The sequence below is a fragment of the Chionomys nivalis genome, chromosome 19 (assembly GCF_950005125.1).
Source record: "Chionomys nivalis chromosome 19, mChiNiv1.1, whole genome shotgun sequence".
Taxonomy (NCBI): domain Eukaryota; kingdom Metazoa; phylum Chordata; class Mammalia; order Rodentia; family Cricetidae; genus Chionomys; species Chionomys nivalis.
Genome location: NC_080104.1, coordinates 11,631,138 through 11,648,242, shown reverse-complemented (window position 1 = coordinate 11,648,242; position 17,105 = coordinate 11,631,138). Strand labels below are relative to the sequence as shown.

Sequence of the window (17,105 nt, the reverse complement as noted above, 5' to 3'; positions counted from 1 at the left end):
CTCAGTTGGTAAAGTGTTTGTCACCTAAATTTGAGCCAGGTGCGTGGTGTGTGCTTGTAATCCCAGTGCTGGGGAGATCGAGACAGGTGGGTTTCTGGATCTCACTGGCCAGCCTGCCCAGCCTAGTCTGCAAGTCCCAGACCCAGTGAGAGACCCTGTCCCAAAACCCACACTGGATTGCTCAGGAATGATGACTAAGGTTGATCTCCAGCTCGCACACATACACAAAGTGTCCTGGTTGCTGTGCTTTACATTAGAAACCTCTGGGTCAGGTAGTGAATAAGGCAGACATGCATTTATTTGAGTGGAGCAAGGGATTGCCACACAAGGAAAAGAACCGGGCGCAATGCACACCCCCACAAAGGTTCTGAGCATAAAGGGGATCAGGCTTGCAGCTCACTCCCCTTTGCTCTGCTCACCCTGGTTTATGGACCACGACCCCTCCCAACCTCACCATGACTTTTGGAGTGTAGGCAAAGGAGATGCCCAGGCGGTAGCATTGGTGCATTTGGCTCTGAGGCTGGCGGAGAATGAGACTGGGGTCTTCAAGGCTGAGCATCCGCCCAACTGGTGGCTTCCCCTCCTCAGCTCCCATCACCTGCCGCATAATCTACTGTCTTTGAGGACTCAGTGTGGGAGTAATAGCAGGAAGATAGCCTGGGACGGGTGTGCCGGCACACACCTGTAACCCTAACACTGAGGACACCGAGGCTGGAAGATTGCTGGGAGTCTGCAGGCAACCTGGGCTACTTAGTGAAATCAAGGACAGCCAAGGCTAGCTGGTGGGACTGTCTTAAGAACACCAAAAGAGGGGGCGGGGAGAGGGCTCAGTGGTAACATGCCTGCACAGACATGGGGACCTGACTGATCACTAGTGCCCAAGCAAAAACCCTGGAGGGTGGATGGAGACAGCCCGGGTGGGGGTGGAGACAGGGAAACTTCCTTAGCTGGCTGACCAATCAGTCTAACCAATAGATGAGCTCTAGATTCAGAGAGAAACCCTGCCTTGAAAAATAAGGTGGAGGATCTGGAGAGATGGCTCAGCAGTTGGGAGCACTTGCTGCTCTTGCAGAGAACCCAGGCTGGTTCCCAGCACTGGTGTGGTGGCTCGCAACCATCCATAGCTCCAGTTCCAGAGAATCTGGTGCCCTCTTCTGACCTCTGTGGGCCTCAGGCACACACGGTGCACAGACATACATGCAGGCAAACACTCATGCACATAAAAGAAATAAATCAGGGTTTTGTTCTTAAAATAAGTTGGAAAGTGATAGAGGAAAATGCCTGACCTTGACCTCTGACCTCCACATTCATGTGTGCACTGTTGTGTAAACACCTGTGCAGAGACAGGGTAGCGTTGGTCACTGTCCTCTTTACATCCCTGCTAAAGTCCCCAGTAGCTGTTTTCTTTTTGTCCACACTATTTCCATTCTTCACGTCATCCACTCACCTAGCAAACACACCTAGGTACTGACTGCTGTGCCACCATGATACGCCTTGCTAGTGTTAGAGCTATGGAGAACAGCTGGGCAAGTGGGCAGAGCTGCTCCAGGGGCGATGGGATCACGGCCGGGCAAATGCACTGACAGCCAAGGACAGGAAGATATTTGGGAGCTTCACGCAGGCCTTCCCAGCCAGCGCCAGACTCGCCCGACCCCTCAGCACCTCCCTACTGAAAAGCTGCTGACTTTTCTTATCCCATTTCTGAGGTCTTGAATGATTCTGTTAGGACCACCTTTCTCCTACACCTGGTCCCATGCGGGTGACACCCACCCCTCCCAGCAGCTGGATAACGCAGGAAAAGTCCTCGCCTTCCATCTGGGCCCCTTTACCCTAGTTGTTTGGGAAGGAGGAGAACTGAGGGCCAACCAGGCCAGCAAGGCAGCAAGAGGCACTGACCAAGCATTGGGTCAAACTGGAAAATGTGTTGACAGGGGCTACCAAGACTCTGAATTCCCTAGTGCCTGCCTCACACACAGGAGAATGGAGGACCTTCTGCATTTGGAGGTGGGAGAAGGAGCTGTAGATCTCAGAGCTGTGCCAACACGATCAGGGCCACTCACACTAGCCTGGGTACACTGGGTTTTCTGTTTACATCCTCCTGGCCCCTCTCCCACCTACTATCCTGTTAGGAAGGAGTTCCCGCCTCAGACAGGAGCAGAGCACTCTTCCTGCCTCTCCCGGGATGGCTAGTGAGCTATTTGTCCTCTTAGCTACCACTCTGCTGGTGTCCAGGACACTGTGCTTGGCCATGGGAGCCTGAGGAAACTGAGAGAGAGGCAGCAGAGTGAGCAGGCTGCAGCCCAGCTCTGAGGAGTGCTGGCAAGTGGCAGCTGGCTTCAGGAGAGCACATCTTTCACCAGGGCAGTGACCTTTATGATTCTCCCTCGTTTGTGTAGGCGCCCAGGCCCGCCCTGGTACTACTCATCCTGCTGATTTGAAGCTCCCTGGTTGCCTGTATGGTGGCACACAGCTTTAATCCCAGTACTCAGGAGGCAGAGGCCAGGGGTCTCTTGTGAGTGCAAGATCAGCCTGGTCTACAAAATAAGTTCCAGACCAAATAAGACCCCATAGTGAGAGTGAGACTGGTTCAAAGGCAACAAAACAAACACCCCCCAGCTCTGGGTGATCCAGAGTTCATCAGAAGGTGGTCTGGGCTGCTTTATGACCCAAGGGGAAGCAGGTCATTCAAGCCTAGATCCTCAGAGCGAGCAAAAGCCCCAGGTTTCTGCTCACTCCACTTCCCTGAGGCCTTTGAAGTCAATGTCCACTTCCTCAGGGCCACCTGCAAAGAAGGGGAAATGGCTAGACCTGGTCTCCCTTTCCTATGGATCATCGAGTTGGTCTCTGTTTGCCCAGGGAGAACTTGTGACAATGGCCCTAAAGACCTTTCATTGCAGAGCTCACGCAGGGTGCACGAGGTGACTCTCTTGCCTGGATCCTGGCCAAGCCATTCCTGGAAATACACTCCAGCTCAAAGTCCCAATGTTGTGGGGTGTGAAACAGGCTGAGCGACAAAAGCCAGAGGGTTAGCTGGCACCCCCACACACACTGACCAGGGGAGGGGTGTGTGCCTTTTAGGGCTGCCTCTGTTCTGGAGGTGGAACATGCTCTCCCCCCCCCCCCCGGCCCCCAGTCATGCAGCAATGCCAGGCCTGAGAGGAAAGGCCATGAAGACCACCTAGTCACTGGCAGCTCTTCCACCACATCTGCTGCCTCACTGGCCTGCCTCAGTCTACCTGCTCTCCCCCTGAGTGTTTCTGAATGCAAAGAGCCCTCCCTCCACACCCCTCCCCTGCCCCCAAGATGGCTACTCTGGCCAGGGAGATGGAGGATGGAGACAAGGCTACCAGGTCTACTCAGACCTCACACACATGACTAGATCTCAATGTCTCCCTCCACATGCTCCCCTCATCTGCTCTAGGACCCAGAGCCAACAAGTATGTGGGGGAGGGGCTTCTGAAGCCCCTGGGAAGTAGGAACTTTGTTTGTCGGGTGGAACTCACCCACTAGCCAGAACCTGTCCCAGCCAGCCCCGAGTTGTCAATATACTAGCTCCTGTCTTCTGCTCAGCCAAGGTGAGGGACAAAAGAGGGAGGACAGAGAGGAGAGTCAGCCTACTTCTGTGGTTCTGGCCTTCTTAGGGTCCGGGACCTTTCACTGTCTCCACGCCCTGAGCTAAATCTGCACGGGTGCTGTCCCTTCGCCACCGACCACTCTCTCCCTCGGGCAGAAGGGGAACAAGGACTTGTAGCCGGGGCTCTCAGGCATTCCCGCAAGCGGGACCTAACCTACTTCCAATTGCATTCCTTTCTGAACAGTTAGCAACAGAGGCTGGGTCCCAGAGACCAGAGGCCATTCATCACTTTCTCCCACGAAAGGAGGCGCGGGGTGAGGGGAGGGACAACTCGAGCCCAGCTGATCGGCATGCCCAGTCCTCCAGACAACCAGCCCAACCCTTGCCCTCCACTCTGCCCTCGGAGCTGAGGTCCTCATGGACCTGAGGGGGGCGGTGAAAGAAAGCAGGCCAAGGCAAAGGTTCCTGGAAGGCGTCTTTAATCAGGATTTGGTGGTACACGAGCTCTCCGGATTGTCTGCATGAACACACAGGGACTTTAAAAGGCACAAGATCCCTCGCACAGCGACGCCTGACGGCGGGGCGCCCCCACCCCCGCCCGTGCCCAGCCGTGTGCGCGTGGGTGCGTGTCCGTGTCCCACCCCCGTGGCGGCGTCGCGCGTGTGCGTGTCGGTTTCAAGTGTTGGATTTGTACAGTACTCGCAGTCTGGGGTGGGGGTGGGGGGCTCAGTGCATGCTTTTCTACCCGGGTCCGGGGCCCCTGACGCCGCTATATACACTAAGGAGGACGCACCCCGGAGAGAAAGGGAAAAAAAGAGAAAAGAAAAAAAACGAAGAAAAGAAAGAAAAGAAAAAGCGTCCCATCTTCGTGTGTGTGGTTTTGAGTTTCTCGTGCATGCTTAGGCTGGCCGGGGTAAGGGAATAGTGCAAGCGTATAATACAGTATTATTGCAATACAAAAGGGGGCTGAGGAAAGACGGGATGAGAGGGAGGGGTGCTCAGGATTAAACCGGCTGGGACTGGAGACCTCCGGGAGGGTCTTCTTGACAACCACCCTCCCATCCCCCGCTTCACCCCATCCCCGGGAGGGGGATAAGGGGTGTTTCTAGGGAGGGAGCTCAGTTAGGTCCTGGGGCTGAGTTTCCCCAAACCACCAGTCCCACCTTTCACGGGGCAGGGGCCAGCCCCTCTCTGTCAATACTGTCAACTCTAGGGGCCCTGGAACCCGACCCTTCCCCCACGGAAGCCCCTCCACCTGGGGGAGGGGGTCGACGGAGCAAGTGCAAAGGAAGCAGATGTTGGTCCCTGAGTTTTATTTTCGGGGATGGGGGTGGGGGGAGAGTTGGAAGTGGGGGCATGTTTGGGGAGCCTCCCCCAGGGCCCTTAGTAGCATATTGGGTGGGATGGGACAAAGACACGGACTGGACATAGGCAAAAGGAAGTGGGGTTGGGTGGCTCTGAGAGACCTAGGCTCAAAGTTTGGCTCCCCCCTCAACTCTGGGCTCTTTGGCATCCAATTGCAAGGCCAAGGGTGGGGACAGCCGTATGGGCGGTGAGGTAACCGGAATGGGGATAGTGGGGTCGGGCTCTTGGAGCCAGCTTTTCCCACATCCCTTCCCCCCGCCCCTGGTCTGCACCCTCACCCTGGAAGCACTCAGGGGCGAGTCCCCCACTCGTCCCCACCCTGCCGTCCAGGCCAGGAATCCAGCGGCCGCGAGCCGGCAGAAATGAAAAGCAAACAAAACCGTGAGCGAAGGCGGACGGCGGGAGCGCTAACCCAAGAGAAGAATTTTAGCAGCAGGCAGCTTGGCGGGGCGGAGACCAGCTGGGGTCCCGGCCAGGCGGGGCGCGGGGCGGGGCGGGGCAGGGACTCCGAGGCCGGAGGTACCTGGGGCACGCCAAGTAGCAGCTGGTTAAAAAGACCGAACGTACATTCGAGGTGCGGCGCGGCTGCAGGGGTTGGGGGTGGGGTAGGTGGGAGGACGGGCCCCGGGGCGGGGACAGTGCTGGAGCGGGCAACAGACGCCCCTTACAGTTAGAAATCTGAAACAGGGGTTCGGGTGTGCTCCGGGTCGGGGCTGCTAAGTTTGCTGTCCGGAGAGTGGGTGAAGTGTACGCGAGGCTGCGGAGTGTGAGCGTGCGTGTGCGTGGGTGGTCATTCTCCCCACCGACAGCCTGTGCAGGATCCGAGGGCAAGTGGTGGAGTGAAGGAAAACCCAGGGAAAGGAGAGGGCTAAGGAAGGTACCCCAATTCCTTCCCCCACCTCTTCTTAGGTGGGCTCAGGGGCCTCCCAGGTTGGGAAGTCCACTGAGTATGTGTGGGGTTATCTGAGGGAGATGGTCCTCAGCCTTGGGGCCTCTCCCTTAGGGAGAAGGATACCTTAAATGTCAGACGGTATGGGGTGGGCATGGCTCCTGCCCTGCAGTTAGGACTGTGTTTTATCTAAGTGGAGATTGAGGTACAGCAGAAATTACCCTTAGATGTCTACACTTGCACCCCAATTGCCATATCAACTCAAGGACCGCAGAGAACAATCATCTGTGTCCCCAGCCTCAACAGAACTCCCCAATCTCCAATGGGAGCCGCATCTTCCCCAAGCATGGTTTCTCCCAAATCCACCCATTAACACTGACAGCTTCTTCTATCCTCAAAGGCCCAGGTTCCCCCATCCCTGCCTGAACAGACAGCACCGTCCTGCCCCAGAAAGAGACCAAGACAGGGCAGAGGACAGAGGTAAGAAGGAGGGTGCTGGGACCAGGCTGGCTCAGAGGTGCCACCCTACAACCCACTGAGAAGGACTGGATCTGTTTTCCCACTAACTAGAAATGAGGAGAGAGATTATTGGGCTCAGGGTTAGTTGGGCTGGATGCTGAGTGGTTATTGCTGTGACCCAAGCTGCCTTGAGTGTATGGGGTAAGTATTAATTACGAAGAATTTAATATAGCGTTTTTCACTCACCTACAGTCCTCAGGACACACCCTCTCCTGTTTAGAAAATACTGGCCCATCTACTCCACTCACAATGAAAAATTCAATGGCTCCACACACGGAGTTCACCACGGCAACATGCACACTATCACACACACACACACACACACACACACACCACCACCACCACCACCACCACTATCACCACGCCCCACTAGCAGCTACCTCTCTAAGCAGCTGCCTGGCTTGAGTTGCTTTGAGAGCTGCGATCCTGGACAGAGGCTGCAGTGAGGAGTTCTCAGAGTTAGGTCACCTGCTCTCTTCCCAGAAACTGCTGTGTGTGTGTGTGTGTGTGTGTGTGTGTGTGTGTGTGTGTGTGTGTGTGATAGCAGGAGAGGTCACAAAGATTGGAAGACAGTGACAACAGCTGATTGAGCTGCTGAGGGTGGGAGTTTGATTTATGGTAACTTTACTGCCACTGTCTGGCCTCCTGTGTGAGTTGGTGCACCCTCTCAAAGTCCCCTGTCAGTGCTCAGCGAGTGATGCCCATTTCTGCTGAGCCTGACCCCTAGCGCCCCTCCAGCGGGACTGAAGTCAGGGTTCTTATGGTATCTTAGTCTGCCCACCTAATCTTCAGTGCTGCTATCCAACCCTTGGGCAATGTGAGATCAGTGGTGGTTGTGGGATGAAGACAGAGGCTAGCCAATGGAGTCTGCTGCTCTGGGCTGCCTCAGAGCTGAATGCAGTTCCATAACAGGTATGACTGGGAAGGAAGGAAATATGCAGAGGGGATCAGAGGAAAACGACATCCAGACTAAAATAGCTAAAGATTCCCAGGGAACGAGAGCTCAGTTACTCAGCATCAGGTGGCTTTTCTATTAATTTATGTTCCTGTAAAGGGAATATATGATTAATCCATTAAAGGCGGTAACACCGGGATCTAGCTCATAGGTTAGTATGGGGTTCAAGTGAGTTAATTTTGTCAAGTGCTCAGATCATGGCCTGGCACGTGGGAAGCGCTGTGTGATGACGAGATGAACTACAAAATGCCCGCAGACATAACTGTGTGCAGGGCGTGAGTGCGAAAACGCCACTCTCCGAGCGTGGCCAGGGAGGCTGCCTACTGGCAAAGCTGGCATAGGAGAAGCTGTGTCCGCCCCCCAGCGGACACTCACTTTTCCAACACTCTGGGAAATTCTACAGAGGGTAAGGATCTGACACCGCTATAGGCTCTCAGCTAGTCTCTCCATGCATGGGACCCAGAGACTTGGCCCAGCCCTCCGCCCCGTTCCACACGACCCTGTTCTAACTAACACAGGTCAGAGCAGCCCTGCCCCAAACACAGCTCTATCAAGATCACCGCTGGTGAGCTTACAAAGTCCTCCACCACAGAGGCCAGTTCACAAGGATGCCTTCTGGAGGGCCAGACATTTTGAATGGTGGCCTGGCTTTCAAGGACACCTGCCTTCCTACAAGTGTTGTCCTTTGTGACTGAGAGGTGGGGACAGATCCCCATCCCTAGAAGCTTGGGAAACAGTTATATGTTATATAATGCTGAAACTGAGACTCAAGTCAAGCCATTATCTTTGATAAGCCTCAAGGCACTTGGGGATCTCGGAACACCTCAGGGACAATTCCAGTCACTGAGGTGAAACTCTGTTCAGGTCTGGTGGTGGAGCCCTCTGGAAAGGAATGCCAGAGAGCAAAGTACTTGGTGCCATGAAATCCCAGTGCTAACGAAGAGAACCCCTGCCATCACGTGTGTGTGTGTGTGTGTGTGTGTGTGTGTGAAGGGCAAAGGTTAAGGGGAGGGCGAAGCAGTGCTGGAAGCAGGGAGGGGCTGCTGTGTAGCCCCGCCCCTTTCCCTTGTGCTTTGTGTTTCTGTTCTTTCTCTAGGAGTCTCCCTGGACTCCCTCCCCCAACTCCTGCCTGGGCAGAAGGCAAAGCCATCCAGAAGAGCCAAGAGGACAAGAGAGCCCTGGATTGTGGACATTGAAAAGTGAGCAGCCTGGCTTGAGGATGACATATAATTAGAACTAGGGTCTGGTTTGGTTGCTACATGGAAAAGATGCTCTTGGCCCAGGCATTAGTGTTTAAAACTGTAGGAACCACTATCAGGCTGCTGAGCCATAGCACAATGCTGGCCACGTGCATACGTAGCGAGTTCGACTCCTGGCCACTGCCCACTAGATATAAGTGTCCCCATATTGGTTCAGGGGCCCTAAGACCGCTACTAAAATCAGGGGTATTTAAGGAAATTGATGGGCCACACAGTTGGGAAAAAACAGGTCAGAGAGAAAATACATAAAGAGAAGAGTAGAACAGAAGCAAGACCTAGGAAGCTACCAAGGACACGCACACACGCACACACACATATACACACTACACACACAGGCACACACGCAGGCACACACACATACACACACTACACACACAGGCACACACGCACACACAGCTGCAGCACCATGTAACTTCAGTAGGTGCTGGTCGTACCAGGATCTATGTAAATAGCATTCTCTGGAATTGTGCATGGCACAGCCTGAGCATTCACCCCTGACAGCCTGCTGTGTGCACACGCATGGATTAGCACACTCACATGGGCACGTGTATCCCTGCAAACATGGTCTGCAAACTCCCTAGCCTCCTCTCCTCCCCAGCCAGGCATTACCCTTTCTGGCAGCCTCCTCATAGCCATTCCCTAAGCCTTGCTGGCTGCCGTGGGCAGGAATGAAGATAGGAAAAGGTGGGGTCCCTGCAGTGACAGGCTGGGGAACTGAGGAGTGCACAAAAGGTAAGGGGACAGTAGGGTACTTGCCCAGGGGTGTCTAGGTCCCCTTCTGGCTGCCTACCTTGTGTCCAGTCTGCACCACACCCAGGGTACCCCCAGGAGGAGTCCCCTGAGAGTGGCAGATCTGAGCTGTCTGTCTGGGATCTGTTCTGAGAGATGTCCCTGTGCCCAGAATCTCCTTTACCCCATTCTCCATATTGCCTGCAGGTCGTTGGGAACCCCTCTATCCATGCCCAGCTCTGAGGACAGGGCAGTCAAGTCTCTCGGGGAGACACATGGGGTCTTGGGGATGCCGTGGTGACCATGAACCCAGCCTGCGCCTGTGGGGTAAGATGTGGAAGAAAAGGACTGACTTGGTGGTGGTGCCATGGGAAATGTTCACTAGGTCTCAGGGCTGTCCACTCTCCACCACACCCCAAGCTGGGTGTGACCAGACTCCATCACATTCCTATTCCAGGTCAACTAAACAGACGCAGGCGCACATCTGCTAAGGTTCGACTCCGGCCAAGCCCTTAGGGGTGAATCCGACCCAGACCCGCCAAGACACAGAGTAAACAGAACCTGACCCCACAGCCAGATTGCACCTCAGCTCCCCCACATCTTGGTTTCTCCTGGACTCTGGAGCCGCTGGTAGCTCCATCTCAGAGCCCCCGTCCTGTCCAGCTGCGCCAGCACACCACCCCTCCCTGCACCATTTTGTCTGGCCCCTAGCAAAGGAGCCCACCCGGGACAGAGTCTCTGGGGACAGAGCCTCTGGTGGGGCGGGAGTTTTACAGTATTTCGGGCCGACCTTCTAGGGAGCGTATTGCACGTGGGTGGGATGGGCTGTGTGGCCTGTGATTATTGCGTCCTGGGAAGGAACCATGGTCTCTGTCTGCTCCCCAGCCCCCCCCCACCTGCCCCCTCCAGGAGGGGGGGGGCCCAGCCTAGGTCTTGTGGGTGAACCGTGCCCACACCTGCTGCAGCTGGGACCGCGAGATGCGGAGCACCGAGGGCACGAGTCTGTGGTTGCCAGCGGCCAGGGGCGCGTGGCGCCGATGGGGAGCACGCACGGGGCTGCTCTCGGCCGAGCGGCTGCGCTGAATGAGGGAACCGGAGGAGCCCGAGGAGCCGCCGCCGCCGGGGTGAGGGTAGTGCTCCGTCTCCAGCGTGGAGGAGGAGAACACGGAGGACGCCAGTCGTCGCAGGGGGCTGTACCGCGGGAGGGAGTGCCCCGAGAGTCTGTCCTCCTCCAACTGAAAGAGACCAAGAGAGTGGAGGAAAAAGAGGCATCAGGCACAGACTGGACAGCTCTTCTCGGGGGCCACCCACCGCTCACAGCCCCTGCGGCACCGGCGTCCCTGGCAGGGGGCGGATGGCGCTGGAGGAGGGGGCTGCAGGCTGCCCACCCAAGGTCTAGCCTCGGAACTGCCAGCGCCCTGCCCATCTCCTCCTCTCACAGCGCGGTCTCTGGGTGAGAGACCTTGTTCACTCACCTCCTCCCGGAAGCCTTCTGGGCTTAACCCCATCTAGCACTGGGCTCCCACAGGGCTCGAACCTTCCTGTCAGGAAGGCCCTTTTGTTATGTCTTTTAGTCAAGCCCCCACCCAAGGGCCAGGCCGCTAACCTAACCACACTCCACACTCCTCCAGATCATTTTTAACATATTTGCGGTGCTGGAGCTTCAGTTGGGGCCTCCTGTTTGCTAAGCAAGTGCTTTGTCAATGAGCGATGACCCCCAGCCCTCCTCAGGAGATTTAAAACAGCTGCTGCTCCCTCCTTGTCACCCTCAGCCTCCTTATGGGAGGTGTCGGGGTCTCAGGGACAGTGTGGGTGAACTCTGGAGTCCAAATACTCAACGTCTTATCTGCAAGAAGTCAAGAGAGTGTTTTGTTTGTTTTGTAGTTCTGGGGACCGAAACCAGGGCCCTGTGCTTGCTAGGCAAAACCTCTACCAGGAAAGCTTTTTGGTTTTTGTTTTGTTTTTGAGATAAGGTCTCATTCTGTAGCCCACACTAGCCTAAAACTATTTAGCCCAGGCTGGCCTCTAACTTAGTACTCCTCCTGGGTCTGCCTTCCAGGCAGCAGCATGACATGCACGGGGCATCAACCCAAAGATGTCTTAACCCCAACTCTGTCACTTATACCTGGGTGACCCTTGACTTCAGTTCTCTGTGCCTCAAGGTCTTCCCCTTAAGATGGGGGCAAAGTGGTGCCACCTCCTAGGCTTTGAGGACCAGATATGCAGGGCACTTACAGCCATGAGGGACTGTGTGTTCAGGAGCCCATAGAAGACAGTCTTCAGAATGGCAGCCCCAGAGGTTGCTGAGCTGGGATAGGGCAGCTACAAGGTTGGTGGTGGCCATAAGAACCCTATCTCTGTGCCTCCTGTCTCCAGGGGGACAGGGAACACGTTCCAGGCACACGGGAATGGGCATGGTGGCCTGGTGTTCACAGACTTTGCCTCTCCTTACCCCTGGCTCTCTCAGTGGCTCTGAGGACTGAGTGATGGAGGAGAGGGGAAAGGGCTAGAACCACCCAGCTCCAGTATGCCTTGCTGATGTCAGCCGGGAGGGGGTCACGAGAGACCTCCTTCAGCGAGGAGGCAAGGAGAACATTCTATCTTCATCATCTGCTCCACCCCACACCGGTCCGCTCCCTCTGTCAGCTTCTCTGGGGGCCAAGTTTGGGCTCCATATTTTCTAGTTTGCAGTGAGAGAGGGCTAAGGCGCTCACAGCCGCTCTCAGAGCACATGAGGGGCCTTGAGTACAATATCAGAGTTTGTTCTCCATCAAAGAGGTCTTAGAAGCTGGAGCTGGATCCCAGCATGCTCTCTGCTCCAGGCTCACTGTGACCACCCATCTGTCCTCAATACCCAGGATGAAGTCACCTTTGTGAGCACATCCTAGCTTCCCCACACAAGGCCCTAGAGCAGACAAAAGTTCTCCATCCTCCTGATGGCCCTGATTGTAAGTGCCTATCTTCCCGTCTGTCCTCCCACCCCACTCCTCTTGACTGCAAGCTCTGACCTGAGGACTGAGAATGAGGCCTTGCTAATCCTTGTCCCCCAGGCCCAGTATGCTGTCCAGCTTGTAACACAGTAGTGTTTGGGTGGCTTTCCAGCAAATCTCTAGACGTGTGAGGAGTGTTAGCGTGCTGTGCTATTGACCTCAGACATCTAGCCAAGACACAAACGTTCCCTTTGCCCAAGCTGAGCTGTCTCCTTGGCTCCTGCCAATTTGCACCTGAACCACCCCCTGAGAAGGGAGCCAGGCGTTCACATAGCCGCACTATGCGCACCAAGGGACAACCCAGTGCCTAGCTCCACATCTGCTCCCACGGCTGTTGGTGACAGGTTACTGTGTTTGTACAGTAATGACTTCTACAGGGACAGTTCGCACATCCGACTCTGAGTGTGCGACACCAGGTCCCGGAGGGATTCCTCGAAGAATCCAGGAATAGGGAAGACTCTCGCAGGTTTACCACAATGTGTAACAAAGCATACAGCCCCAGCCTAGCCCAAAGCATGCCCTCCAACAACAACGAAGTAAACACACGCCAGTCCGGTTTGTTCCCTCTGCCTTGGAGAACAAAGGTTTTACCTCACCCTGGTGTCCTGAAATACACGCAGAACATGTCCTGTCCCATCTGTTTCACCCGTAGGCAACCAAAGACACTGCACACTGGCGTGCCTGCAGGCACATCTGCCAATGAGACTAGCCAGCTGGTGTGCCAGCCGCGTGCACGCGCACACACACTGGACTGCTCCAGGTACTCTGACCCTGTGCAGACCGTCTGCTTCTCTGACCTGCATTGATACTCTGCATGTTCGACACACATGCCTTAGATCGGGTTCCCAACAGAGACGCTGACCCAACTGCCTGGTGTCGTGTCCCGGCTCTACCACAGGCTGGCCAGAAAGCTTGCTCGTTTATTGTAGGTTACTGCTTTGAGGCTGTTTCCCCACCTGGTAAGTCAAGGTCGCCGTGTATACTGGACCACTCACATAAATCTGCACGTGCATTTGCAGTGTGCTGTGCTGGTTGCCATCATCACCGTTTCTGTCATCCTTCTTGCTCTGGTTCCAGAGACAGTGATGTGTGCACATATGTCCACATCCACACGTCAAAGCACACTCAAGATCAGGGGCTCAGAAAAACACACATGTAATTGTAGAATGTTAAGGCACCTCAATTCTGCATAGTATGGGGAAACAGACTGGCAAACACCCCTCTTCCCCACAGACACAGTTCACTTCCCTGTCCATGTCATACACCATGACTGCACAGCAGGCCTGTCGCTGATTCTGAAAGAGTTCCCAGCATTAGCACAACACCTAGGATGCGCACAATATCTGCAGGAGAGAGCAACCTGCAAGGATTCTTGGTCCTCTTGTTCTGAGACCGGAAGGAATCATGGCTGGCCCACAGTGACCAGGAAGGAACAACAGAACCGAAAGCCAACTTTTATCTGTTTCCCTCCACTTCAGGACACTGTCTGTGACCTTGTCCCAAGTCAGCATTTCCTGGGGACCCCACCCATTGTGCCAGTCCCTTTGATTTGAGGTGCTGATGAGGGAGAACAGGGCATGAGAAGTTCTGAGAACAACTCGTTTGCCCCCACTTTCCCCAAAGCCATTTGTGGGAACAGTGGTCGTGGCTGAATCATATCAGCCCGCATACTGCCAGGGTGAAGCCTCCACATCAGGAAGCTAGGGCCTCTGTGGGTGGGGACTCACGGTCCCCAGTTTTTCATTACTATATACGGGTACAAGGCAAGACCAGATAAATATTCTCCGGGATTGGGGATCAAAAAACCACTTCTAGAAAGGACCTCCTGACATGACCAGAGCTGCCCTGTCCACCCAGCCATCCCAACCTGACTGAGTGTCAAAGCTGGCTCCTGGGCTACACCCAGGCACCACACACAGCCCCACCATTAGATCACAAGTGGAACAGCTGCAGGCTCTGAGACAGTGCAAGAGCTGACGGTCACTTCTCAGTCAGAGGTCAGCTGGCATCCCACATAGAGGAGCTTGGCCAGGACGGTGGCTTCACAATCCTGTTCTGACAGGGTGTCCTTAGGAGGACACACACACACACACACTCACTCACTCACACACACACACACTCACACCCCATCATTACCACAGTGAGGAATGCTTCCGATCCCCAGATCAGCATTTCCAAATCCTTTCTCTCTCCATACTTCTTCAATCTGTTCATCTACACTAGGTACAATTGTGCAAGCCCATAAGATCACAAGCCCATAAGACCGTGCAAAGGACTGGAAACCAGCCTGGCCTACACCGTGGGACCCTGCCCCAAAACACCTAGAGGAGGAGGCACCACTGCAGCCAGACAGGGCTCCCAACATGCCTATTCTTGTGAGCTCTCTTAGAATGACCCTAACGTTCCAGTCTTCCTGCCCCAACTGCCCAAGTCCTGGAATTACAGGAGTGTGCACGACACCCTAGTTTTATGTGGCCCTGGGAACTGAACCCAGGCTTTGATCACGCTTCCCTCCCTGGAGCATCCCCCGCTGGGAACGATGGGCTGCCGTCAGTGCTCGCCCACCCTAGTTTTGCTCAACTCTCTCCCTATTTCTTCTCCCCTGCTCTGGTCTCTCCTGGTCAGGATTAAGGACTCTTCTCTCTCTCATCCTTCTGTGTGCATCTAAGAGCATTTCTTAGTTTCTGCCCCAACTCTTGGACCTCCCTCTTCTGCATGGTTCTCTTGGGTACCGGCACCCACTCCCATGGCTCCTATGAGACCAGGTGACATCTCTTTCCTGAGCAAAGGATTACACAACATGGCCATCCTTCAGCTAGCGAGAGATGACTGCATCCATTCTGAACCCATACACATGCCCTCAGAGTCCCAGTCATCTGGTGAGATATTTCCACCCCGCAACCTGCCCTTCACCATAGCCCTTCCTTCCATCGGCCTTGCCCCATGTCACAGTCTACTTCCTGGCCCAGGCCACCAGAGTACTCTGGCTACTGAAGACATTGGCCTTCCTGCTTCTAAACTTTTACCCTTTCAATTCACTACTACAAAGTAGCCCAAGGGATCTCTAAAGTCTCAAAGCCACCACAGTGTCATACTCCTATTTAAAAGCCTTCGATGAGTTACCCTAGGCCCTGCTTCCCACCCTCGTCGGTACTGTGCTGAAGACTTCCACCACAAGGTCTGTGTATGCTTTCCTCAGGGCCCCGGAGGCCTTTCTCCTGCTTTGTCACCTAGCTGGACTCCTAAGACTTATCCCACAACTTAAGCCTCGTCTGTCTGTCCCCTCATACACCTGTCTGTCTCCACCATGGCCCTGTCACTGCTGGGTTCCTAGGCCAGAGGGGCTACAGTGGAGCACACTAAGCCTGCCTGCACGGCTCTAGGGGTCTTGGGGTAGGAGAGTCATACACAAGTCTTACCTGTCTCTGAGGGCCCGTGGGGTCCGACTCTCTCCGTCGAGGGCGGGGTCCCGAGTGCAGGGGAGAGTGGGAAAGGCTGCCAGGCGTGGGTGGCTGGGATGTCTCTGACCGGCCATCAGCCTGGCTCAGCTGAGGTGGTGCAGGCTGGGGCAGCACCTGCCGCAGGTCCTCCTCTGCCAGCGTCTGCATGCCACGTCCTCGGGGCCTGACAGTGGGCTCTGTCCCCAGGCGTCTCCTTTCCTCACCCTCCTCAGGCAAAGGCCGCAGCTCCTCGGGCTCCTCATCCGTGGTACCTGACGTGCTTGGCTCGGCCCCAGGAGGGAAGTCCTTGAGCTCTGTCTCTTTGTCAATAATAACCCATTCCTTGCTGTCAAAGTCTTCCTCCTCAGCCAGTGGCACCGAGCGGAAGGCGTTGCTCAGGGCCTCCTGCTCCACAGAGGCTGACACGTCCATGCGGCCGCTGGCCTGCCTGTCCGCATGGCCTGTGTCCACTGACAACATCTGAGCTGGCTGTGAGGAGCAGGCCTGTCGTGAGGGTGAGCCAGGCAAATCCATCCGTGACCTGCAAGAGTCACCCGAAGGGAGCTCAGTGCCGGCCTCGGAAGCCCCGAGGACATCAAGCCAGTGGCAGTCACATCAAGTGTGACTCCATCAAATCACTTTCTAGAAACACTTCACTTACCTATCCACCCGTCATTCATTCAACAAATAAATATTCCTTAATGCTTACCATATTCCAGGAAGATGAGCGTGCAGAAAACGAACCCATCCATCTCCTCTGGGCTACTCTGGGGAATCCAGCCTTTCCAACACTCAGCAGGTACTTATGCTCCATCTGTGGTTCCTTCCTGCTGCACCCAAGGCAAATGTACCCTGACACCTGAGTTTACAGATGGCTCTGAGCTCCACTTGTGACACCCTCCGGTCCTGCCCAGTTGGCACTTTATAACCCCAGGCAGGCTGGGCCTTGCAGTCCCTAGCCACAAGCCTGAGTCTGCATTCCTTAGCCTGTGCCCAGGACCTCTCAACCTAACCGTTTTGCTCTTTCCCTAGCCAGGTCTATCAGATCCACTCGCTTTTCTAGCTTTGGAGCCTGTCCTGGAACTAGCTCTTATAGACCAGGCTGGCCTTAAACTCACAGAGATCCTCCTGCCTCTGCCTCCCAAGTGCTGGGATTAAAGGTGTGTGCCACTGCCTGGCCTCACTCGCTTTTCTTTATCAGTCCACCCTCACCCCAAAGGCCTGTGCCTCCATCCTCTTCTCTGACCTTACTCTGAAGAACTTCCTGTGGTGAGCCCCCCCCCTTTCCTACACGGACAGTTACTGGTCCCCACAAGGCACCCCAAGCCCCCACCATACCATGGACCTCAGACCGGCTGGTGTATCTGTCTTCCTTACAGATAGAC

The 17,105-nt window shown here is 55.2% G+C and overlaps 1 protein-coding gene across 4 annotated transcripts in view; it reads right to left on the bottom strand.

Moving 5' to 3' along the window:
• Positions 1-17,105, bottom strand: part of Ttbk1 (tau tubulin kinase 1) — a 44,407-nt gene that overhangs the window by 9,137 nt on the left and 18,165 nt on the right. For all 4 annotated transcript variants that reach the window (XM_057794501.1, XM_057794503.1, XM_057794504.1 and 1 more), the window contains exon 13: positions 15,700-16,261. In XM_057794501.1, coding sequence (XP_057650484.1) covers positions 15,700-16,261 — 562 coding nt within the window. The remainder of the gene's footprint in view (positions 1-15,699; positions 16,262-17,105) is intronic.